The sequence below is a fragment of the Macrobrachium rosenbergii genome, chromosome 47 (genome assembly GCF_040412425.1).
Source record: "Macrobrachium rosenbergii isolate ZJJX-2024 chromosome 47, ASM4041242v1, whole genome shotgun sequence".
NCBI classification, from domain to species: Eukaryota; Metazoa; Arthropoda; class Malacostraca; order Decapoda; family Palaemonidae; genus Macrobrachium; species Macrobrachium rosenbergii.
In genome coordinates, this window is record NC_089787.1 from 45,173,057 (window position 1) to 45,198,988 (window position 25,932).

General features: G+C 37.4%; 1 protein-coding gene across 14 annotated transcripts in view; it reads left to right on the forward strand.

The window, feature by feature from the left end:
* Positions 1-387: 387 nt before the first annotated feature.
* ACC (acetyl-CoA carboxylase) overlaps positions 388-25,932 on the forward strand; it is a 183,557-nt gene continuing 158,012 nt past the window's right edge. For 4 of the 14 annotated variants that reach the window (XM_067090780.1, XM_067090786.1, XM_067090784.1 and 1 more), the window contains exons 1-3: positions 16,931-17,266; positions 20,743-20,894; positions 23,786-23,915. In XM_067090780.1, the coding sequence (XP_066946881.1) occupies positions 20,784-20,894; positions 23,786-23,915 (241 nt within the window). In that variant the 5' untranslated portion in view covers positions 16,931-17,266; positions 20,743-20,783. Of the gene's footprint in view, positions 599-1,887; positions 3,475-16,930; positions 17,267-20,742; positions 20,895-23,785; positions 23,916-25,932 lie in introns of those variants that run through there. The other 10 variants (XM_067090779.1, XM_067090783.1, XM_067090787.1 and 7 more) reach the window with 5 other exon arrangements.

Sequence of the window (25,932 nt, forward strand, 5' to 3'; positions counted from 1 at the left end):
AATTTGATTGCGGTAATCAGAATCATAGATGTTATATTAAAAAAAAAAAAGATTCCATTGTAATAATATTACAGAAGGGTATTTGAAACAATATACAAAATAAGGGAATGGAATAAGTTAATATCATGTTTACTGTAGATTGGCAGGATGTCTTTCCTGACTACTAGACACCGCAAAGGCAAAATACTTTTCGCAGTCCTTTTAACTTTCGAATTGAGCTCACGCAATTTGTAAACTGGGTATGTCACAGAATGCTGTTATGTAAGCTACCGCGTCGTAGAATTCTTAAAAGGAACTATTTACGTAAGTGGGCAAATGCCACCAGCCACTTCTTCCTCTTTATATCCTGGTTGCCGGTGAAAAGCTCCAAGTTTAAGCGATTGAAGGTCAGTATCCAACAGGGTCATCCGTCCGGCGCATCTGTTCGCAAGGACCACGGTCTAGAGAGAACATACTGCGTACACGAGTAGTGACCAGCCTTGTATCCTGTCAGTGGGCGCCTGAGAGCCACCTCGTACACGCACTGCCATATAGCAAAAGCAGCTCGAAACACTGAGGCCAAATCAACGGAGGGTAAAAGTGCTCATTGTCAGTCTGGGTAAGGAACGAGATGCCGTACCTTGTTTCATGTTTAGGACCTTGCTTTACTTTTCCTGCGGGCCTGCCTTTTCCGTCGACTTGGCGGTTTTCTTACACACATACATACACGCACACACGCACGCAGGCACTTTAACTAATACCTGATGGGTTCAAAGGCAAAGTCATGCATAAAATGTTTATACGTATATTTTACTGAGTATGCATTCGTAATTTTGGGTATCGTTAAAAATAAGGAGATATTATCTTGCAGTGATTAAATCCAAGAAAAATTAATATGTTATCGCTATCAGATCAATTCGTAAAATAAACACATACTCAAAAATAAATCAGTTTTATAAATGTTCATGGATACCGTTAACTTTTTCTTAAAACCAATTTTCGCAATTGCTATCACTTTAGAACTTTTGCATTTTAACTGCGCTCCTCGAGTCCAAACCGTAACCAATGTCTGTCTGTCATGCTCACTTGATGTCTGACATTCTTGCAATGTTTTCGTCTTCATTGGTTCCGTTGATATTCTTCATAAATTTCTCAAACTTCTTCTTATGCCCTGAAGTACTTCAGTGCTTTTACTGTTGGTTTATAATTTGGCTTCATGCTCTGAGAATGTATCTTTGAAATTTCGCAAGTAACTGCAACGTGTATGTCATCTGTCCTTCAGAGATCTCCACCTAAATTTGCCAACTTTATACACACACACACACACACACACACACACACACACATATATATATATATATATATATATATATATATATATATATGTGTGTGTGTGTGTATGTGTGTGTGTGTATATATATGTGTGTGTGTGTGTGTGCGATATGTGCGTGCGTATAAAACTTCCGAGGGATAAATAAAGCCACTAGAATGTTGCTGACTGCTGCTTAGTCTTGGTTAAAACAGCTGTATGCTTGGAATGAATAAGTATAGCAGTAATATATATATATATATATATATATATATATATATATATATATATATATATATATATATATATATATACATATATACATACATATATATTAGAGAAATATGCTAATACACACACCGTGAACAGCTCAGATGAAGGAAAGAATATCTTGCTTTTAAGCTACGCTATAGAGATGAGATACTCATTTAAATTTCCAACGAAACAAGTCAACAATTGAAAGATAAAGGGGACAGAGAAAATATAGGAAGAAAGTGTCTTGGAGGCATTTAATTTGAATTTGACTAGGAATTCCCATTCAAATAAAGGATTGACGGTTGAATACCATCTACAAAAGAGGGTCTTTTGTGATTGGAAGAGAAGCGCGGAGGGCTGAATCGTCAACGAAGACGTGGTGAAGAGAAGAGGTAGCTGAAGAAGGTCGTAGGAAAGGAGAAGAGAGAAGGACGACGTGGTGAAAGAGCAGAACACAGAAAAATTACTGGAGATGGAGTGGGAGCAATTGTTGCTGTCACCAACAACGGGAACCAACGAACTTGATTAAATTTATGTTAGCAAAGGAAAAGTGATGTCTGCTAAGCAGATCCTTGTAGTACTAGACTCTCAAATGCTTTGGAGGTGGCGGTTGTAACGACATATGGGTCTCCAACGGCCCACAGAGATCGCAGACTTTAGTAATATAGAAAAGACCGCCAGCTGATTTTGTCTTGTGGAAGTCACTATGGTGATTTAAAAGAAGGCAATTTATAATGCACTTGGAAGTTGTTTCACATAATTTACTGAGTAACTCAAGCCCTCTTCATTGCATTGATTATTATTTTTCATGTTCAAATTTGGACTTTCTTTTCTCTTTCAACTTTCTCATCCAGTTATTTTTCTTTCTAAGAAGATTATTAATGACGAGAGTGATTCTGTGATTCCAAGTCTGACCCCCAGACAAGCATCATATTCTGATGCAAACCCTGCCTAGTTGATGGGTGGTCAACTTGTATGCTTGCTTGCATAGGAATTTATTTTAGTATTACGCTGAGGCTGACAAGGTAGTTCATTCTCTACCCGCCATCTAGCCCATGCCCGATGGAGTAGAGAAACTGAAGATAGAAAAACTAATCGGGCCTAATCCCGGAAGAGGCGATAGACCCACCTTTAAAAGAAGGAAGGTTATATGAAGGTTAAAAGAATTTCGAAATCAGTGTAGCCTATAAGAAGAACTGATGATGCATAGTGTTAATTTGTTCGACTCCTAACTAACCTCCTACTTCGTTAAAGAAAAAAGCGTTCAAAGACCAGAAAGCCTGGTGGCTAAAACAACCAGTGAATGACCGCGGAACCCAGTGGCACCACCTCGCACCACCGCCACTTGTCGAACCAGAACGCAGCCAAGCTGGTCGTCACTACTCGCCAGTCCAGCCGAGTTGCTGAATGGAAGTGTGAGTAGCGGGAATGTCTGAGTTGCCAGTTACCTCACTCGCCAGGTGGACGTGGTGAGGACGAGATTCACGAGAAGTTATGTAGCGACTCATCGCTGCTTATAGATGTGGTTCTGTCATAGTGCGTTTAAGGAAAGACAGTGATGAGTGCCGGAGTAGAATTCTAATCCGAATAATGGTAATGTAGTGGCTGGGCGGTTTCAATGATTTATCCGAGCAGTGTATGACATGAAGATAGCCATCAGATAAGAGCGCTGAGACTGATACGTGTGCCGAAGAGGCATGGAAAAGGGTTGTGATACTGATAGTGTGCTGTAACTGCATTTGTCCCTTTAAGTGCTGAGTCATACTCAACTGTGAGAGCTACCTCGAAAGGACAGAAATTCGCCTCATCTTATAAAGCTGCAGGTCGCAGACTGGTCCAGTCGCACTTAGACTGAGCTCTCTCATGGGCAATTGGTTTGGAATCTTTGGTCCACAGAACGAAGACACTTTCTCCCAGCCTACTGCTGGTAGGTAGGTACTCTCTCTCTCTCTCTCTCTCTCTCTCTCTCTCTCTCTCTCTCTCTCTCTCTCATGTATATACAGCTGTATACCGATATGCTTTGATATATATATATATATATATATATATATATATATATATATATATATATATATATATATATATATACGAGTATATATATATATGTGTGTGTATGTATATATATATATATATATATATATATATATATATATATATATATATACAAACTGTATGTGATTTAATTGAATGGTCCTCTACTGTAAGCAAGCATTTCTCTAGAGGTTGAAATAGTTATATTTGTTTCAAATGTCGGCAAAGATATGTAAATGTTCTCTGAAAAAAGCATTCAAAGATATCTGAGGTGAATTTTAGATTTTGCTTGTATACTACTAAATATCCATAAAATTCCTCGTGTCATCAGCTTAGCAAATTCTGAAGTATGTGTCATTATGAATTACCAGGCATAAAGGTGTGTCTCCGTAAAGTCTTAAGATTTTCCACTTGCGTAACAGCAAATGCCTCTCTCTCTCTCTCTCTCCTCTCTCTCTCTCTCTCTCTGCTACCAGTCTGTATATCGATTAAAGTTTTGGGTGGAATGCCGTAATCGATACGTTGATGAACTTTGCATTGAGAGAGAGAGAGAGAGAGAGAGAGAAAGCTACACACGTGCAACTAATGTATTCTACCGAGGAATTCACTTTCAGTTCCTGTAAGCGAGAAGAATCCGGGTAGTGCAGCACACGTGTGTTAACCCAGCCACCATTCAGATCTCTTTGAGCTCCTTTGCTGGCAATTGTCGAAATGAATGCTTGATCCTTATAGCATCGGGGATGAGAGCTCACTGTTGCGAGAAAGGAAGAACAAATGATTAAACGAATGCGTATATAAAAACTACAAATTTATGAACTAAGGCCCAACATTTGAATTTTAAGAGAGGTGTGTCGTAAAAGCGTGAATTGTTGTTTACTATTTCGGATTCCATTTAGCCTTCAGCATCCAAGGTCACAGAGCTCTTTTTAAAACCAAAGTGTTTTGTCAAGAATGTGGCCTTGATTATTCATTAAAAATCATGATCTTAGCTAAAAGAAAAAGGCATGTGGTTTTATATATATATATATATATTTATATATATATATATATATATATATATATATATATATATATATATATATATATATATATATATATATATATATATATATATATAAATCAGTGTCTGTGTTTGTCTAGCAGGAAACTAATGAAACAAGTTATAAAATATCCTGACCAGTCTTGCCTTATTTTTAAGACATCCTCAAGATGACTGGTACAGAGCTGCTGAAATTTGCCTTATTTCTGCTAGGGTGACAGTACAAACGAACATACAGGCGGCTGCAAGAATATTCACACCTGACAGGAAAAAGTGAGGAGCCAGAGAATCATTTCCCAGCAGGTGGACTCTGCTATTAAACCACGACAAACTGCCTTCCTTGAAAGTGATGCACTTGACAGACTGTTTTGAAATAGATAGATCGAGTTATTACATTCTCTGGTTTGTTTCCACATTCTTGCTGGAGCCTTCTTTATGAAGCTGGATGAAATAATTTCCAAGATACCATTGAATGAAAAAAAAAGTTATTTTTCAGCTGCCCAAATGACCGAATGATTTTGATAGCATGAGCGAAAATATTATTGTACTCTCCTCCTGAGCATATATTGTAGGCCTACTCTTTTCTGTCGTTCTGTTTTCTTTTCTATCGAATTTGACACACACATCCTTTAGTATTGTCGAGACAGTTCTTCATAGGTTCTTTTTCATTGTATAATTATTTTTAAATCCTTCTTTAATTCCAAATTTCTTAAGAAGGTTGTAATGTCATTGAAATTATTAGTGTATGGTAGTGTGACCAGGCTTTTGGTTTTGTTTTTTGTTATATGCGTAATCTAGTAGTCTCAGGATATTAAAATTTTTTGCTTGTATTCCAATTCATCATCAATGTACTCGTCGCGACACGAAGTATGCGTAACGCTCCCAAAAACATGGATGTGCAAAATTTATTCCTTTACTTTATTGATTTGGCCAGAAAAAGGTTTATAGGCAAATGATTTGCAGGTTTTCTTTGCGGTATGGAAAGGTTGCAAATCAGTTTATGGATCCCACCCTCACCCCTTTTCCTTGTCCGGTGCGCACATTTTCCTACGGTTTGTATGTTCGTTTGTACTGTCACCCTAGCTTATATCATGTAAATTTCTACTACTATTAATCAGGCATCTTGAAGATGTCTTGGAGAACTGAAGGCGAAACCAGTCAGGGATATACCTTGTGTTTCATTTTTTCCTTGTTATATATATGCATATAAGCGTCACGTGTTTTGGTGCCTTCAGGCAAACACACACACACACACATATATATAAGTACATATGTATAAATATGCATACACACACACACACACACACACACACACACACACACACACACACACATATATATATATATATATATATATATATATATATATATATATATATAATATACATAAAAAAGACATCATTGCTCACAGCTGTAGCTGTCAAAAGAGGTGGATTACAGATCATAAAACTATCAATGAATAAGATATCCAACCCAGTAGGCTACACAAAGCAGTACATAGTTTTGATAACTGAGTATCAAGGATTATACTAAAATGCCTTATAAACAATCGAGGTAGATTAGTACAAAAACGGTACAAAGTGTACGCGCAGCTTAGTACACAAAACATTATAGAGTTTTGAGTGCAGTAGGAAAATTGACATGGTACTGTACACATTATACTAACATTTAGAATATATCCTGTAACTTCTACAGGGGTCCTGAAGTGTTTTACGAATTCTGTTTCTGCAGATAAAAAGATCTTGTAAAGTACCTTTACACTACGTACATCGCTTCTGAGTACATCATTCAGATGGGTTTGTAAGCGGACTTTAAACTGGTTGCAGAATTTTGTAGCTTGAACTAGGCGGGTCTTTGCATGCTACATTATTCTGTTTAGTCCTTACTTTGTTTTGTTTTTTTACACAATCCGTCATTTAGTTAGGTAAGCATGCTTTCTTTCTCTCTTCTAACAATTTTCTTCATTATTCCTTTAAGGATTGCAAGATTTCTTTCCTTTGTTCCACCTTCTCATATATGAACTCCATTGTAATGTTTCTTCCACTTCTCTTATACCGTTTCCCCGAAGATCCATATATCAAATTTCTAATCTTTGGCATCATGCTATTTAAATGCAACGTTTGCTGGTCCATTCTAACCATAGCTGTGACCACAATTGTTTTTTTTTAAATCTGTACTTGAAATTAGTAGGACTCTTCTTAAATGCCTTTGCAGTTGCTCCTCAAGCTCAAGTTGTTCAAATATTCCAATACCTGCTTCCCGCTCTTTCAGTCTACTCAGGAAACGCCGATAGAGACACAAACCTTCCATCTGTTTCGGCAGTTGCCTTATCTTTTACGTTCTTTCACCCTATTCATCCGGTTACTTTCTTTACTTCTTTCCTTTATTGCTCAAGTATTCCCCTTCTTACTCCTGATTTGTTCTTCTGTTCTACGTCTGATTCGGATGGCTCCGAGCTTGTGTAGAACACAATGCAGACTTCCGTATCTGCTTCTGAAAAATGGGTTACTTTATGTCGATGTCATAAATTCTTTTCTCTATTTGAGTTACCAGTTTACAGTCGCGTCATCCACGGCTGTTTGAGATGCTATTTTTATATCTTTTCCATTCTTTATTTCTAGAAGACTGTAGACCCTCTTTCTTTTGGCATAAGATAGGCTTTCGTCTTTTTACATGCATTATAGCGGCAGCCACTGCTCTGTAAAGATAAGGGGGAGAGGTTATGTAACACCCGCCATGTCCTGATGTCCTATACTTACTTTTTGGAGACCACCGGTCCTGGATTGGTTGTTCTGAGATAATATATTTTCCCCTATGCTGCCTACCTTTAACATTTTTCTGTTTGTTTCAGATTTTTATAAAGTTCCTCTAAAAGTCTAGTCTAGCGCCTCCCTCAAAGATAAACCCTTTTCTAAATTATTCCCTCTTGAAGCCAACGTTTATATTTAGTATATATATAGCCGCGAGTCTCGTCTGCCTCATGTAAGAAAAAAATAAAAAGAGAGAACACTAAGATGAATAAGTGTTCATGTTTGTTACTGTTGCATCAGTTCCAAAGTGTACGCGCAGCTTAGTACACAAAACATTATAGAGTTTTGAGTGCAGTAGGAAAATTGACATGGTACTGTACACATTATACTAACATTTTAGAATATATCCTGTAACTTCTACAGGGGTCCTGAAGTGTTTTACGAATTCTGTTTCTGCAGGTAAAAAGCTCTTGTAAAGTACCTTTACACTTCGTGCATTGCTTCTGGATACATCATTCAGATGGGTTTGTAAGCGGACTTCAAACTGGCTGCAGAATTTTGTAGCTTGAACTATGCGGGTCTTTGCATGCTACATTATTCTGTTTAGTCCTTACTTTGTTTTTTTTTAACACAATCCGTCATTTAGTTAGGTAAGCATGCTTTCTTTCTCTCTTCTAACAATTGTCTTCATTATTCCTTTAAGGATTGCAAGATTTCTTTCCTTTGTTCCACCTTCTCATATATGAACTCCCTTGTAATGTTTCTTCCACTTCTCTTATACCGTTTCTCCGAAGATCCATATATCAAATTTCTAATCTTTGGCATCATGCTATTTAAATGCAACGTTTGCTGGTCCATTTTAAATCTACTTGAAATTAGTAGGACTCTTAATATTATAATCGCCCATTTGCCTTTGCAGTTGCTCCTCAAGCTCAAGTTGTTCAAATATTCCAATACCTGCTTCCCGCTCTTTCAGTCTACTCAGGAAACGCCGATAGAGACACAAACCTTCCATCTGTTTCGGCAGTTGCCTTATCTTCTTACGGTCTTTCACCCTCTTCATCCGGTTCACTTTCTTTACTTCTTTCCATTAATACCCAAGAATTCCCCTTCTTACTCCTGTAGCAATCGAAGTTCTGATTTTTTTTCTGGATCTATTACAGGGTTTTATATAAGCCAGTATAGCTGAATATCCAACTAATTTTCCTGATTTGTTCTTCTATTCTACGTCTGATTCGGATGGCTCCGAGCTTGTCTAGAACACAATGCAGATTTCCGTATCTGCTTCTGAAAAATGGGTTACTTTATGTCGATGGCATAAATTCTTTTCTCTATTTGAGTTACCAGTTTACAGTCGCGTCATCCACGGCTGTTTGAGATGCTATTTTTATATCTTTTCCATTCTTTATTTCTAGAAGACTGTAGACCCTCTTTCTTTTGGCATATGATAGGCTTTTGTCTTTTTACATGCATTATAGCGGCAGCCACTGCTCTGTAAAGGTAAGGGGAAAGGTTATGTAACACCCGCCATGTCCTGATGTCCTATACTTACTCTTTGGAGACCACCGGTCATGGATTGGTTGTTCGAAGATAATATATTTTCCCCTATGCTGCCTACCTTTGACATTTTTCTGTTTATTTCAGATTTTGATAAAGTTCCTCTAAAAGTCTAGTCTATCGCTTCCCTCAAAGATAAGCCCTTTTCTAAATTATTCCCTCTTGAAGCCAACGTTTATATTTAGTAGCCTATATAGCCGCGAGTCTCGTCTGCCTCATGTAAGAAAAAAAAAAGAGCGAAAACTAAACTAAGATGAATAAGTGTTCATGTTTGTTACTGTTGCATCGGTTCCATTGTTGTTATAGAAAGCCTGTAAAGTGGTATGCTTCGCCATGTTTCTTTGTTGTCATGGGAGATTTCAAACACACGACCAGTGTGTTATCCCTTCATCTAGATTTCTGGTACTTCACCTCCCGAATCGTATCTTTGGATTCTTTATATAATTACCTTGGGCTTTCGCTCTCTGTCCATCGCTTAATCTCTGTTTTTGTGATAAATGTTTGCTATTCGAGAAGACTGCCTTTTTTTTTTTTTTATTTCCTCATCAGTGTAACAAAACCACATGCATTAATGTTGTGTCCTTCCTCTTGATATTTGTAAGTGCTTCGTGTCAACGCTAAAGTTGTCGATTTTTTATATATATATATATATATATATATATATATATATATATATATATATATATATATATATATATATATATATATATATATATATATATATATATATATATAAAGAAGAATTAGTCACATATTGTTGGGAATTGTGTATTCATTCAAGGTTATTCAAATTAATTTCGGAAATATCTCACTTATTTCTTGCCAAATTCTCCATTAAAAAAATTCCTTACACACAACTTCAAGTCTCTCGTTCATGAATGTGAATAAAATTTCACGCTTCCTTTGAAAACAGTTTCATTTTTTCATCAGGAGAACCCAAACAGGTTTGTTTCTCAAGAAGTTGGATTCTTCTCTGAGGAATTCTGTGAGTAATGAAATATCAGTCAAATTGCCAACTGACAGCGGGAAATAGTTCTTTTAATCCTGTTGCACGGACAGGAATACCAGCATCACACTGATTAGTCTATGTAACGTTGAGATGCAATCATGGTGTCTTAGCAAAACGATATCGGAGAGTAGTCGAAGTAGGAGTTGGTAAATGACAACTTACTACAGTGAAGTTATTTATTAACGTTTGTGATGAAACTGTCACGAGCAATCTTAGGATTCGAAAGTCAGTACGCCTGATTAAGATCCAGTCACACTAGGGGATACAGCAATATCCCTCAGCAGCTAAGAAAGAAGCTGCACAAGTCACTGGAGACCGCTGACATTGCAGAAGAAAATTGGTTGCCGGGAGGTTTTTGCTTCTGCACAAAATCCTGGCTACGACGACTGGTTCGGTCGTAAGTCGTCTTGGTCTGGCACGGGTAATCAGGAATACACTTCCACGACCACCGATCGGTCATTGGTGGTCTTGTCACACCCGCAAGACTATCGCTCGTTTATATTATTATTATTATTATTATTATTATTATTATTATTATTATTATTATTATTATTATTATTATTCAGTAGATGGAACCTATTCGCATGGAACAAGCCCACAGCGGCCATTAACTTGAAATTCAAGCTGCGAAAGAATGTGGCGCTCATCAGGAAGAAGTAAGAGGAAGTAAAGGGAAATATAGAAAGAAGAGATCCCACTTATTAAAAAAAAAAAAATTAATAAACAGATAAAAATGTATTGAAATGCAATAAGAATAGTATATTGGGGTGGTAAATTACGCATTGCATTTTCGCTCGAATAATGAAGTTCCAACTGCACGACATCCTCTGGGAGGCTGTTCCATAGTCCAACGATTTGAGGAATAAAGGACCTCTGGAACTGAGAAGTTCGACAGCAAGGAACATTTACTGCATATTGGTGCTGCTGTAACTAATTGCACGAAAATATCTCACAAGTAACAAGCAATCATCGGTGGGCGTACGACAGTAATATCAAAGTCATCTGAGATCATGCAAGTCCCGTCGTCATACGCGACCGCAACTTTTTTTTCCCAAAACAGCCACAGACAATCGCCACGACCTCCTTTTCTTAGTTTTCTGTAAAAGATAACTATTGAGATGGCTTTTTGTTTGTCCGTCCGCCCTCAGATCTTAAAAACTACTGAGGCTAGAGGGCTTCAAATTTGTATGTTGATCATCCATCCTCCACTCATCAAACATACCAAATTGCAGCCCTCTAGCTACAGTAGTTTTTATTTTATTTAAAGTTAAAGTTAACCATGGTCGTGCGTCTGGTACCGCTATAGGTGCCAACAGCACAGGCTACCACTGGGTTGTGGCTCAAAGTTTCATGAGCCGCGGCGTGGCTGAGAGTTTCATACAGCATTGTACACTATACAGACAACTCGAATACGCCGAAGAAACTTCGTGGAATTTTTTGTTTTTTTTTCCGAAACCAGTCACGGTCGTGGGTGATCATGGGTGTGGCTACTCCTTTGGTCAAACACCAGAATTCCTGATTTACCTGAAGCATACCGGACAACAGTGACTCGTCATTTGCAACATAAAGGGGAGGGTGAATATCTCTTGGACTCATTCTCCTCGTAAGGTCTGATGACGTGGAAAGGACACTGGTAGGCTACGTTAAGCTACTGACTGACCTCTCGAGCTGAATTTTGGTCATTTGGTCACATCAGGGGATGGGTCACCAAATGTCTTTGGAAGAAAGTACTTCCTCTAGAATGAAGTCTTAATCAGATACACCAAAATTCCTCATTTTTCTAAATTTGTCGTATTTTAGAAGTAAATATAGCTCTATTATCAGTGTTTTCAAGTAACGCGACCTTTGTAGTAGTTGTTCAGCATAATATTATCGGAAAAAGTTTTGTTTTTTAATGATATTATGAGTAACGGAAGAAACGATGCTGTTTATTATTAACATAGTCGTAGTTTTTGTATTATAGTTGTTAAAGTAGAAGAAACTAAACTGTTATAGTTACAAAATTACTATTTTTATATCATTGGTAGCAGCAAAGGTGACAGGAGTAGTTATATAGCAATTATATTAGAATCCGAACTAGCAAAAGAGCGAGCAAAAGGTAACAAAACAGATTATTAGTAAATTGCTGCGACGCAAGAAGACGCGGCGATTAATGATTTAAGTATTTCTGGAAAGACCTTTCTTATCAGATCGACTTGGCTGCTGCGCATTTCTGCATTTGTGGGAATCAATATATTTTAGGTCTTTGAAATGATCTGTGGAGTATGTGTGGCGGAATGCTATGCAATCCCTTAAGGACTGGAATGGTTTAGTGTGTTCCCCTAAGAACTGATTGACGATGAATTACCGGGCGTCACAATGACCAGGGTCACTGGTGTACGTTAATGAAATCACCTGATCTCCCGCAAAGACCTTGCTTGTGCATAAAAATGTGATTGCGTTGATAATTCTCTCTCTCTCTCTCTCTCTCTCTCTCTCTCTCTCTCTCTCTCTCTCTCTCTCTGCCGAAGGACATGGAGTTACGTCAGCGAATGACATCCGCGCCAACATAAGCACCAGAAACCGAACGATGTGTGATTATGATAACCATATCAGAAATTGGAGGTCGTCTCAACAATCTGGCGACATCTTCCACAATGTCAGCGAATCACTCAGGGACAAATGATCTGAATCGTTTCTCGAACTGAAGTGGGTTGAGTCGGTGGTACTCAACGTCAGTCACCCGATGGAAGTCCAGGTCTGCATAGGTAGAATTATCTTTACGTCTTTATTGTAAATTCCGCTTTTCAATGACGCTGGTATTTTGTGATACTCTTAATGTTGTGACGCCTGCTTGGTGATAATCATTCTTATCAAAGAAACTGAAAGTGGTAAGTTATCACGATAAGTGGTTGCGATGGAAGACGAGTGATCGTGATCGAGATAACTCACAAGGTCAACATCTTGTTGTTATCGCATATGTTATTTTTAGTGACCGCTGTCCTTCCCGGAGACCTATTTCAATCAGACACTTGAATGCAGTCGAAACTAAGCGCCCTTTAAAAATGTCCTATCGAGACGTGGCGCATTTTTTGAGACTTTCTACCAAGTTGGAACAGAAGGTAGCTTACTCTTTCTCATGTATACATGAGGGAGAGTGCATCTCTATTTTAATACTCTCCTTTATACATGTGTTTATACTGTATATATTTATACTGATATATATATATATATATATATATATATATATATATATATATATATATATATATATATATATATATATATATATGTATATATATATATATATATGTGTGTGTGTATTCACTTATACACGTGTGACTTTTTAAACACAATTATTGGGCCACAAGTATCCTTTAGTATATATTGAATTTACTATCTTTACCTTGGAAATAAATTACACCCAGAGGATATTATTACTGATAAGTACTTCAGGCCCGGCCAGGATTTGAACCTGGGCCTTTAGCTTAGAAGCAAAGACAACTGTCTGGCTGTGACCACTCTGCTATCAAGAAAGATATAAGTTGTTTCTAAACCGAACTTTCAGGTTCGAATCCTGGCCAGGCTGGAAGAATTTACCAGTCATAATAACATATGGGTGTAAGCTATTCCCAAGGCGTATATAATGAATTTGATATTAAACGATATTTTTGGATTTATATATATATACTGTATATATATACTCGTAAGTATGTATGTATGTATGTATGTATGTATGTATGTATGTATGTATGTACAGTATATATATAGGTTATACTGTATATTGTATATGTGTGTGTATACACACATGAAATGTCTGAATACAGTAAGAGGGTGTCGGGATCAAGGATTTTGTATCCAGTCTCGTATACACACACACACACACACACACACACACACACACACACACATATATATATATATATATATATATATATATATATATATATATATATATATATATATATATATATATTTTATACACTTGAGACTGGATACAAAATCCTTGATCCCAACACCCTCTCACTGTATTCAGACATTTCCTATTATGTGTATATGAGTGTGAGTGTGCCCAGACAATCTTTCCTGGTCTCATGCGTTATAAAGAAAATGTCTGTTTTTCTTCACATAAATGCAAGGACATGTCTTTGATTGGGTCATGTTACTTGTAGCAGATTTTTTTTACGTATGTATCTAGAAATTTCATACAATATTTTATATAAAGAGTAAATAGTTAGTAAGAAAATATTATTAGATTATATGCAGGGTAGCGTAAATGAGAGTTAACAGCATTGATTTATTGGAAACAACGAAGCATAATTGTCCTGCCTTTGTATTACTACAAAATATATTGAATACTGAAGTTAGTGTTGCGCAACAACCAGATAGAAAATCATTCCAATACAAAAGAGATGTCAAGAAATATCCATCAGTATAATTTAAAAAAGAAAAGACGTAAAACTAATAGATTACAGCGGACCTTCATTTTAGAAAACAATTTACAACTTACGTATGCCTTTCTGTCCATGGATTCTACCTGCTGTTTTACCAAAAGAAAAAATAAATTATTAAAAAAAAAACATAAAAAGACTGAAAAACGAAGATCACTAAACAAATGAAAAAGGAAAACAGCGCAATGAAACCACACTGGAAAATGGCAGCACTCCCACTGACAGAGGGAGGAAGGCAGTGAGAAGGAGGCTATCTTATATAATCACGAAAAATTGCACGCTCACCATCAGACCACTGTCAAGGGAAAAAAGGGCTTGCAGGATAGTCATCTTGACATCGCTTGTTCTGCATCTTGCTTCAGCATCTTTTCAGAAGAGTCGCGATACCCGTGGCTTTGCAGGCTGTTGTTTTCCCTACTGCATTTCCGTTTCCATGTTGACAACTGCCTTTCTTGATGGAAGGCGTTAATATTCAACTTCCCGTGCAGGGAGAGAGAGAGATAGTGCTAATTCTTTTACTATTTCTGCTTTATCCGTTATGATTACTCATTCCATCATTTTTTTTACAATTTAATTAACACTTCTGTATTGCTATAAATGTATTTAAAGACAATCTGTGCTTAAGAACTAATCGTATTATGAATATGTTTTACATTCGGTCAGGTTAGAAATGATAGCATGCCCTTTTCCCGTATAACATGCTTTTAACATCTTATTGGTTCCATACCACAACGTGGCAGGAGATTTATATTTTGAAACTTTAGATATGTTAATGGTATATAAAATTATCCATAACTTGTAGAACAACATTTGTCATTGGCTAAAATGTGTTCTGTTATTGCTGTCACAGCATTGGCATTGGAAAGTTGATCATTTCTTATCAGGTGACGAGTTTTTGTTCATTATTCCAGTTTTCACTTTGCTCCTTCTGCTGTGCGTTTAGCGGAGACCTTAAGATGTCATTGCAATAGCTTTAACCAAATTTCCGTTATTAATACCAAATGGCTATCATGCGGTTGGATGAAGAGCTGTTTTATTCAAGGCGCTTTTGTTTCAGTGCGTTTGTCCCTGTTATTCAAGCTTCCTGTAGGCCTTATATGGGCCTGGCAAATCCGTACTTCTTACTCATGCTATTATTGCCACTCCTATTCGTATGCGCATCAGTGTGCATAGGTTACGGCGATTGCTTTCATATTTTGTGCGGTTAACCCTTTGTTTCTCCAATTGACGGGATTGAGCATAAGGCAATCCCTATCAAAGACCATGATCTTATCTCCTCATTCAGTCCTCCGCCTAGCAATAGTGATAGTTATTTTAAATAAAAAAAATATATATATATGATAATAATGGTTACATCGAAAATTGGAAGCTAATTGAAAAACATTCGTTTTCATAGCTGATTTTACTATTGTGAGAGTATTTATAAATGTTTGGATTGTATAAACAGGGCTTTGAATCCTAAATGCATTAAGATTTTTTTCCATTTTGTGATTTCTTGGCATTGATGAATAATGTTGGTCTGACGCCAGCTGATGGCAATCAACCGTCAATCGTAGCTGGTGCAGGAACTGTCAGTTATAAAAAGAAAAAAAAAGAGCACAGTTACTCTGAGGGCAATAGCCTATATACTAACCCCTTCTAATAACAAGAATAGACGGACGAACTCCGAAAAAATACGTTTCTTCGCACAAAATTAAGTCGACGAAATTACAGCAGGAACTTATGACTAGAAGTTTAAAGAAGGAAAGTACCTGAATTACGAGTGAGAGGGAGCAAACGAACCCACCAACAAAGTCTTTCCTCGCGAGTAGATGACAGTATCGGAACGCCGAATGCAATGCATATTATTATGTATGCGACTTTGATAGAAAAAAGACAACTTCTTGACTAAGGCATATCACGAATACACAGAACGCTGCATATTTGTTGCAAGTATCATAATCGGTCTTATCTTGGCCCTCGTTCTTGGCACCCTGTACCATACTGAAATACAAAAGAAAAAAATAGGCTGCCTTTCTGAATAAATTGGAATAAAACTTCTGAAATTTCACTTTCCGGGTTTTCTGTAATTTGTGATCACATTCTCCTCCCATGTTCATCCGTTGACTACTTAACTAATCCCAGGAACTGAAAAACCTCTTGGCTTTGTTATTACCGTGTTCTTTGGAACGTTGCGTAGTGACATGACGTCATGGTATGGGGTGACATAAGGCGAGAAACAGCCCATAGTAAGTGGTAGAGCAGTTGCCAAATATGAATATTTTGCGTTATCAGAATTGAGAAAATTCGGTGAATTGGTAACATATCCACCCATAGACGATAGTTTATAAGAAGCTGACATTCATTTTAGACAACTTCATTTTATTTAAAGCATACTTTTTATCGAAATCTGGCAAGATAATAAAGTTGGCACTTGCTGTTTATTATTAATTGAATTAACCCTTTGAGTGCGATATCAAGTTTATCAAACTATAAAGTGTCTGTTTAGATAGGTAAATCTCGTGTATAATGCGATGTGTAATGCAATTTCGAGACACTAGGGCCGTAATTAAATTGAGAAATTGGCACTTTATTTTCTGTTAGATCCTATTTGTAAACAGGCATTATTTAAATCACGGAAAAGAGACAGCGTTCACAGTACGTTATGGTGATAGGTTTAGATCTTCATTACGTAAGGAACAGGCATTCATTTTATGGTGCAGAAGTAATAGTGCTCGGTAACAAATAAGGCTACGCTTTTCCAAGTCGGAGAATTGTGATGCTCTGTTACGTAATGCGAGTTTAATCCTCGGTATCTGGATAGCAGACGAATGCGAACTTTGTTATACTACACGAGTCTCACCTGTTAAAGGGTGAAGGAAGGTGATTGTCCTGTAGTGTTAGAGCAAACACTTCCCGTTGAATAAGGTATGTATTTTTGGGGATTTTTAATGCAGGATAGGTATAAAGGATATTTAGATTGATTCATTATGTCGAGTTTTTGCACGAATAAGTATATTGCAGTCACTTCTGCCCTTTGATGGCCTATGGTATGTGGGCTGTAGTCTCTTGTAGGTTTGCCTGTTTGTGGTAGGGAAAAGGGTAGGTCCTGAATTCTCCTCATTTTTAATATCTCATGAATAGCCAAAACAGCAGGCCAGGAGTGTATTTTGGTAATGCTAATGTTATGCAGCTTTAGTGCTGGTTAAATTCCTCGCCAAACTCACACACCTTATATTTTCCCGACTTATTAAACTTGTTTTATGAATTGCTAACCTCGATTGTTGGTGCAAATCACTGGCACTTTAGTTTACGTCCCACCACCTTCATATCCAGCTGTTATGGGAGACCCCAGCTGAGGTGCTTTGCACCACTGGGGAAGGTGGGAAATACATAAAAACCAACAAATGCAGTTGAAAAAGACCAGGATAGCGAAGTTTACACATGTTATCAGTACCAGTCACCCAAAAACTGAAAGGCCTGGCCTTAAGCACAGAAACATATCCTAACAAGAACAGTCACAGGGATGCATCTTGACCACCCAGTGATCCCCTGCCCAGTTGCTTTAAAGAAAGGATAAAGGTAAAATTGCAGACTACCACCGCAGCCCTCCAGCCCAGCAGCTACCAGTTTACAAGCAAAATGGGTGCCATGTTTAGTGCCAGCTCCTCTTGGATGACTGTAAATAGATAAACAAAAGGCTGCGAATATCTTGGTCTGCAACTGGTGGGAAGCAGGCAGCAGTAGTACCCCTTAATTTTACTAGAATAAATTGTGGTGACAGGCTACATCCTACCCTAAAGCTTGTGTAATTGTTCCTACCCGACCAATCACTTGGTCACCCCAGATCTACCTTGAACTAGGCTACTGTAAGGTTGAATGCTGTACAAATTATTGCACAGGCAACTATACAGATGCATTGACCTTAGCATCTGTATTGCGTAGATTCAAGCTGTGGTTCATCAGTATCTATATGGTTTTCTGATATTTGGGTATGGGTAGGCCTATAGTATGGTGGCCTCAAGCAGGAAACCTGGTAACTATTCTTCCTTGTGTCATTGAAGATTTTTGCTTGATTATAACTGAAAAAATAAATGTAATGTAGTAAAGACTTAATTTTAAAAAACATTTGGCTGGATGGATGAGATAGGCTATTTCCTGAAATATTCCTTCTTCACTCCACCCAGAGATCAACGAATCTTCTTATCTATCCACAAATGTTCAATGTAGGGTTATGAGCAAATGTATCAGGATTAACAAGTGCTGTGAATAGACAACAAGGTTCACTGGCTAGGTCTGTATAGTACCTCTATTCATTACTGTGAATTACATTACCCATCTTAATAAAATGCATTTTCAAAAGAACAAAAGTATCGTCACAGCTGGGCCACAAATGGAACAACAAAAATGCTTTCTCTCTCCCTTTATGCTATCAGACACTTACACACCACTTCAACAATAATACCTTGTGCACCAGTAACCAATAAGTTCTTTGGGTAATTTTCTCTAATTTCGGACAACAAGACCTCCAGTTAAATGAAGTTTGTGCTGTTCAGGCAAGGTTATAGGTAATAACTTCACGTGTAAAGTCCTGTTGAAGGAGATGATGCACAAGGAGGTGTATTTGTGACACCTCTGCATGAACCTTTATCAATAGTTTTCTTATTACTGGTTACATAAAAACCTGTGCATGACACTTGGCCTCCACAGGAACCTTGACCTAATGGTTAGAGGCCCGCTGATTAATGTGAGCTCTTAATACACATGGCTTTAAGCAGAAGGGCAAACTCTCCCTGGAAGAATAGTATGGCCTTGTGATTCATCCTACCACACAACCTTCACACAAGGCAGCCATTTAGTAATGGTATAAACTGTTATGAAAATGGCTGAATTCATTAAAAATCCTAGTACTTTAGCCTTAGAATTTAGGAAGTTTAAATTAGTTTAAAACAATAGTTTATTGTTCCATAACAAATACAAATAAACTTGTAGAAGTTTTTTTGAATGGGCAAGTGCATGCACTATAAGCATCTGTCACTTCCAAACAATATCCAAGAATTTACGGAACACTGTGAAAACAGTACAGTATTGAGACACAATGCAAACCATCATACTGTATTTATATGAGGAAATGCACAACCAAATTTTGCAAACCATTATAAAAGTCCAGCACTCCAGTAGTGTTTCATTAAATTTTGCTTTATCTTAGGCCAACACTGGCAAACTGATTAGCTCAGCTTCAGTTAGGCTGAGCAGTAGCAATGTAGGCTAGGCATAGATCTGGTATGTTACCATTATGTCTTGTGCCAGAAGCTCTGGTAAAACCTGACCATAGACTGTTCTTACAATGGCAGTTTTGGTACAAGTAGAAAAAGTCATGGGTTAGCCAGTGTGATTTTGAACTATCTCCATTGCTTTTTACTGAACAGGCTGTACCGAAAAATGCTTCCTGCTTAAACTTGTGACATTAAAGTTGTAATTGTTGTGATATCTATAATAGCCTACAGGCTAGAGTTTTACTTCTGTTTTAGGTTTTTTCATAAAACAGTCCAGAAGTCATTGTAATGCATTGTCCATATGCATTTTGCAACTGCCATTTACTAACAATCTCAAAATGTTATTAGGAAAAATTTTTAGTCACAGTGTTATGATATGTTACTCTAGGATTCTGTACTAAAATACTTATTTGCTATTAAACTGTGTGTATATGTCCTGTTGTAATTTTGACCATATTTTGTATCATATTGCAATCTCTGGCCCATGTCATAGGTCCATGTCATATTTCATCAACCCTTGTCAAGACTTGTTTCAGAAATAATCAAAGGTTAATTGCACAAATAGGGCCTAGGCACCATATGTTCTGCTGACTTCCTTTAAAGGTTGTTAACTGTGATTCAACGAAATAAAAAAATGATGTGAGAGAAGCTGGCATCATGTATGAAAGTGGCTATACTGTATGAATATTGCACATGACAGTTTCATACACATGTCAGTGTCTTGATTTTTTTAAGAGAATCCAGCTACATTAACAGGATATTTTTAATTTTTCTCATTATGGTGAGGCTTGCCATTTATATTTTAGTACTCGTTCCTGCTGTTGTTATGACATTTTCTGCTACAAATTTGACCTTTCAAATGGAGGGAAGGTTGCATTTGACTAATGTTTACAAGTTTCTCCCTGTGAAATTTGTTGGTATCTTTTTGTATACCTCTTTACAGCCTGGCAGAACTGTTTAGCTGAACTGTTTTGTAACTAGCATGCACCTTTCAACTGGTACCCAATTGAGTTGCAAACTTGTTATGTTTAGAGTTTTTTGAGACATGAGTCCAGTCTTCTTCATGTGATATTTATTGCCCAAAGTGTAGTTTATTGTTATGTACTTGACTTCAACTTACCATTTCAGATGCTCAGTTAGAGAAACGTGAAAGTGATCAATGCACAATAATGGCAGAAGGTGAACAGAGATTCCTACGTCCTCCAGATCACAAAGAGTTTTCATTTGCTACACCTCAAGAGTTTGTCAAGAAGTTTGGAGGGAAAAAAGTAATTACTCGAGTAAGTAGCCATTAGTTATATTTTTACATAAAGTACTGTACAACTGTACAGTATATTTTATATATAGTACTGTACATTCTTTTACTGTATTGGATTATGTAATTATATTGTCCAAAGTATGATAATTTTTTCAGATTTTGTGGAAAAAGAAGGAGACCCATTGTGAATAACCATCATTTCTGTGAGGAAACATAATAAAAGTTTTGCTTGCTTAAAAATGCTATTGTTATATGTAATTTTTCTGTTTTAGGAGACTAGTAATATAGTCATAGCACAATAGAACTTGAAACGATAGATTAAGTGAAATTATAAGGAAGGTAATACCCTTCCTTTCTACCTCAAGTTCAAACTTCAGTCAGATACGGGGGGGGCGGGGGGGCCAGATGTTGCATTCAAGTTGCTTTTATAAAAGTTGATAATTAATGTTTAAATTCATCACTTCTAAACATATTAGTTCATAGGCTTTATTAGAAAGAATATTTTTTGTTGTTGCACTATCTTGCGAATTATAAAGTGGTAAATACTGTGTCCATACTATGTATGCACTATTTATTGTTTCAGTAAAACTTATCAAACATTCATTTACCTATAACTTTACTGACAGGGCAAAGAAGGAATGTCACAGTTATACCTGGTTGGGTTGGTAGGCTGTCAGTTTCTTCCTTCTCACCTGAAGGTAACTCAAGCAAGTTTACAGCTGTCCAGTCACTCTTTACTTTGTCACCGTTGTGAGAGGTTCAATTCTCCGAGTGTTGGCTGTTTGAAGGAATTTCACTCCAGGTTTTTGTGGTCTGTTGTTGAATTGTCAATCTAAGGACAATTTCATCATCTGAGAGTTCAGTCAGGATTTATGAAGCAAATAATTGTTCAACTAGATTTCCTAAATTGAAGTATTTGGTCACTCACTGTGAGGATTGTACAAGCCAGACTTGTAATTTAGAAAATAGATGTAAAGAGTGTGAAGGGTGGGGTATGGAAAAAAACTAATGTTTTGCTTAAACATAAGAAAAAATTTAATAGAAAACAGGGAGGTATGAAGTCAGTCAATCTTTTAAATTTAGTCGTCCCCAGAGGCAAGAGGATCCATATATTTCCTCAATTTATTCTGGGAAAGATGAACATACTAGCAGTTTTGCTGAGCCAGAAAAACGACATTCTTCCCACAAACTGGACCCTGAATATTGAAATATGCAAGCGACTGTGGAGATTATGGGGAATCTCTTTGCCACCTCCAAGAACCATCATCTTCCAGTATGTTCTTCCCCAACCCAGACCCTCAAGGGTGGGTGATAGACACAGTAATAGCTGATTAGAATACATGGACATATATGCCTTCCCCCCATTTGCCATGTTGAGGAAAGGAGTCTCAGTAGAGGTATTACTGGTGCTGAAGATTCCTTATCAGGTAGTTGTTTCTTAATGATGGTGTTCCTTAAGTTTTCAGTTGGTTGGGTTGTTGGCCTATTGAGATGCAATTACAAGGTCTCACTAGCCCTCCATCCATATCCATATGGTATTCATCTATGTGATTGTATGAATTTTCATAATAAGATTACTTATTTCGTTAATTACCGACCATTCAAAAAACCTCCCTGAACCTCCCCACAATCTAGTGGAAAAAAAAAGAGTGGTTGGAAAGCAGGAAACTAAGTTGAGTTACCTGCAAGTGAGAAGGTGGAAAAAAGACAGCCTACTAACCCAACCAGGTATTACTATGAAATTGCTTCTTTGCCATACTGGTGAAGTTATAGCTAGATGAATGTTAAATAAGTATTGAAATTAATAATTTTATCAGAAAATTCATATTGTTTGGTAGATGTTATTTCAGTAGATAGATGAAAGAAATCTCATCCTACTGTCACAGATGATTACTTTCTTAATGAGTGGGAGCCCTTTACTCACTCATTTTATCACATTCATTTTTTGACCAATATGCAATGGTTCTGATGACATTTTCACCTCTGGACAGAATTAGTGTAGAAAGAGGAATTCTCTTTTCATTTTAGTATCAGGGAATATAAAAGTATTTTGACTATAGCATTTTGACTACCCCGACCCAAAATACTTATATTCACCCAAAGCCAGGAGACAACATGATATATTCTTCCAAAACAAAATACAGATAGTGTAAATTCTTGTAAATCAGATTGATTGAGCCTTATCAATATGTGAGACTCCTAAAGTACCTATGAGAGCTGTGCTATGTAGAATAGTTTACTTCGGATATTTTTATACAGTATAAGACACACTTGCAGGAAAACTGTAGGAGAACAAGGTGTTCTAGGTGAGCTAATATGAGACTCATTTATATGTGTGCTACAAAAGAGAAATTCTAGAAACACCATCTGTATCATGTGAGGTTTGTGATATTAGAACATTATTTTTTTTATTTAATTTTAAATGGCCCTTAAGAAGTTGATGCTATTTGCTGGAAATGCATTTCCTATTTCACTGCTTTTGAGGTGTCATAGATTGGTTCATGAATGCCTCAAAAGGCCTAGTAGTTGCAGGTAGTCAGAATGTTAGCTAGATTCATCATTGCTTACCATTCCCTACCATCCCTGACATATATTCTTGGGGTACTAGTTTGTTAAGTGGTCACTCCATTTTATTGACCACACAAAATATACCAGTCAGATTACAGATACTGATGTGTTATCAACCTTGTGAGTCTCCATTTCCATATGACTCAGTATGTATTAAGCCCATCAAATGACTTGACCCACAGTTAACTGTAACATTTTATGCACTAAGCATAAATGAGATAAGAGATTTATATTTTTGTTTCAGATATAAAATCTTTCATGTATACTCTGTTAACCATGGACTGTCTTGATTTTACTCAGTATAATGTAGGAAGAAATTTGAAGGAATATGCTTTATCATTTCAGATCCTCATTGCAAACAATGGCATTGCTGCGGTCAAGTGTATGCGAAGTATACGCAAATGGGCATATGAAGTGTTCAGGAATGACAGAGCATTCCATTTTATTGGAATGGTCACACCAGAGGACTTGAAAGGTATATGATATAATTTTTGTTTTAACAAAACTACTTTCTGTGCCTTATCAGTATAGTAGTACACAAAATTACCACATAAATTTGAATTTTATATAAGTAACTTACCAAGTAATTACATAGCTATAGTTTCCTCTTACACAGCAGCTTAGATTAAAAAATTCCCAGGTAACGCTTCAAAGTTTAGTGCAGGTGACTGGTCCCGCCCACTGACACAAATACCAGGAACAACTTAGCAAACAACCTCATTCTGTTTCTGCCGTGCTCGAGTTGATGGCAGCTTTGTTCTTAAATTTGCCGTTAGAAACTGGATTTCAATGAAGTATTATCGCTGATTTCTGGTAGTCTTCAAGCCTACAGCTTTCAGGATCAGTATTTATTGTTTTGTTATTAAGAACTGAGTCAAGTTTATCATATTTTGCTATAATAGCAATTTCACAATCAGTGGTTTAACTCCACTTTTACTGGTTAACGTAATAAATGTAAGCATTGCATTGTTGCTGAACCAATATTTACAGTAATGAGTTACTTATCTGCAAGTCTCAGTTAGTGTTGAGACATGTTCTGTATGACAATACTCTGTGTACTTCAACTCTTGTCGGTAAAGGTTACCTTCCCTTTTCCGGAAAGTGTAATAACGTAACATTGTGTTCGCTACCCTGCCGAATTTTTTTGGTAGTAAATACATATCTGAAAGTCTCTATTACTGGGTGGCCCAAGGTAGAGGGTTAAGAATACATATGGCTAAACATTGGCTTTAATGGTTATAGTGCTGTTACATCTTGCTACAGTTGACGGGGCTTCCCCAATCCCAAACCACAACAACCCACAATGCACCTGTCATAAGCAGAGCTTTGACATGCGCAATATAATACGCAAGACTTAGTACATAACAGTCTCAATGTTTGATAGGATTTGAGATATGTCTGTAAGATAGTACTAAGTGTACATCGAACTATGTTTGTAAAGGTTAACTTTTCTTTTCCTGAGTAGCATAAAAAACTTGAATACTGCATTCGCTACTTTGTTTACTGATTAGCGTAATATAACGTAAATATTGCGTTCTCTACTGATCCAATATTTTCAGTAATGAATACATATCTGCAATCTCGAATTGTGTTGGTTAGGATTAGCAGAGAACTGAAAAGTGTAAGGGCAGGAATGCAGTAGGAGAGAATTGTGCTTAATGTTTTGGTTATGATGGGCTTTAGCAAAGAAGATGTTCTCAACAGCCGAGAACCATGCTCTGGTTCTTGCTTCGGCAGTACATATACTAAACAAAAATGACATGAATTTCAAAGAGTTCTGCATTTTTTAGCTCATACTAAGAGCGCCCAGTAGCGCTCGCCAGCTCCCGAGCTACTAGCTCATCTGGTGCCAACTGCAGACCACTGGGCACCGCTATCGGGTGCTCGGCACTTGTGAGGCACCCGTGGGGCGGCCGCTCTCAGGCACTTGGCGCCAGTTACTGAGATTTTGGCACCAACTTTCTCCTACTGCTGGCCCTCCTGCCTTTTTTATCCACTTGCTCCCACCCCTGGCTCCCTTGCTTCCTTCCCATGCCATTGCCAGTCTTGTATCTGGTTTAACAGATGTTAACCTTGTAATAATAGTGAAGTGTTGTGCAGTGGAGGAGGTGGCTACTCGTCCCTAAATGCTCCTAGACAAAGGGCACTGTCAGACTCTCATGCACCAGGGAGGAGGCATACTGGAAGTCCAAGGGAGGTCAGGGGGTTTACACATGGGTATTCTCCCCCCTCAGTCGAGCCTGTTGTTGGTCCCAGGTATCGACAGACAGCCACTGGAAAGGTGTCTTACCGGATGCGTAGTGGAGGGGTAGCTCCAGCCCCTCGGATCTCCTAAACCCAGTCCCTGTCACCTGTCAGATTCCCATGCACCAGGAAGGAGGCATACTGAAGTCCATGGGAGTCTGGAGGGGTTTGCCCCTGGGTAGTTGCCCCTCAGTAAAGCCTGCTGTCCTCAGGTGTCGATGGACAGCCATTGGAAAGGCGTCCGTAGA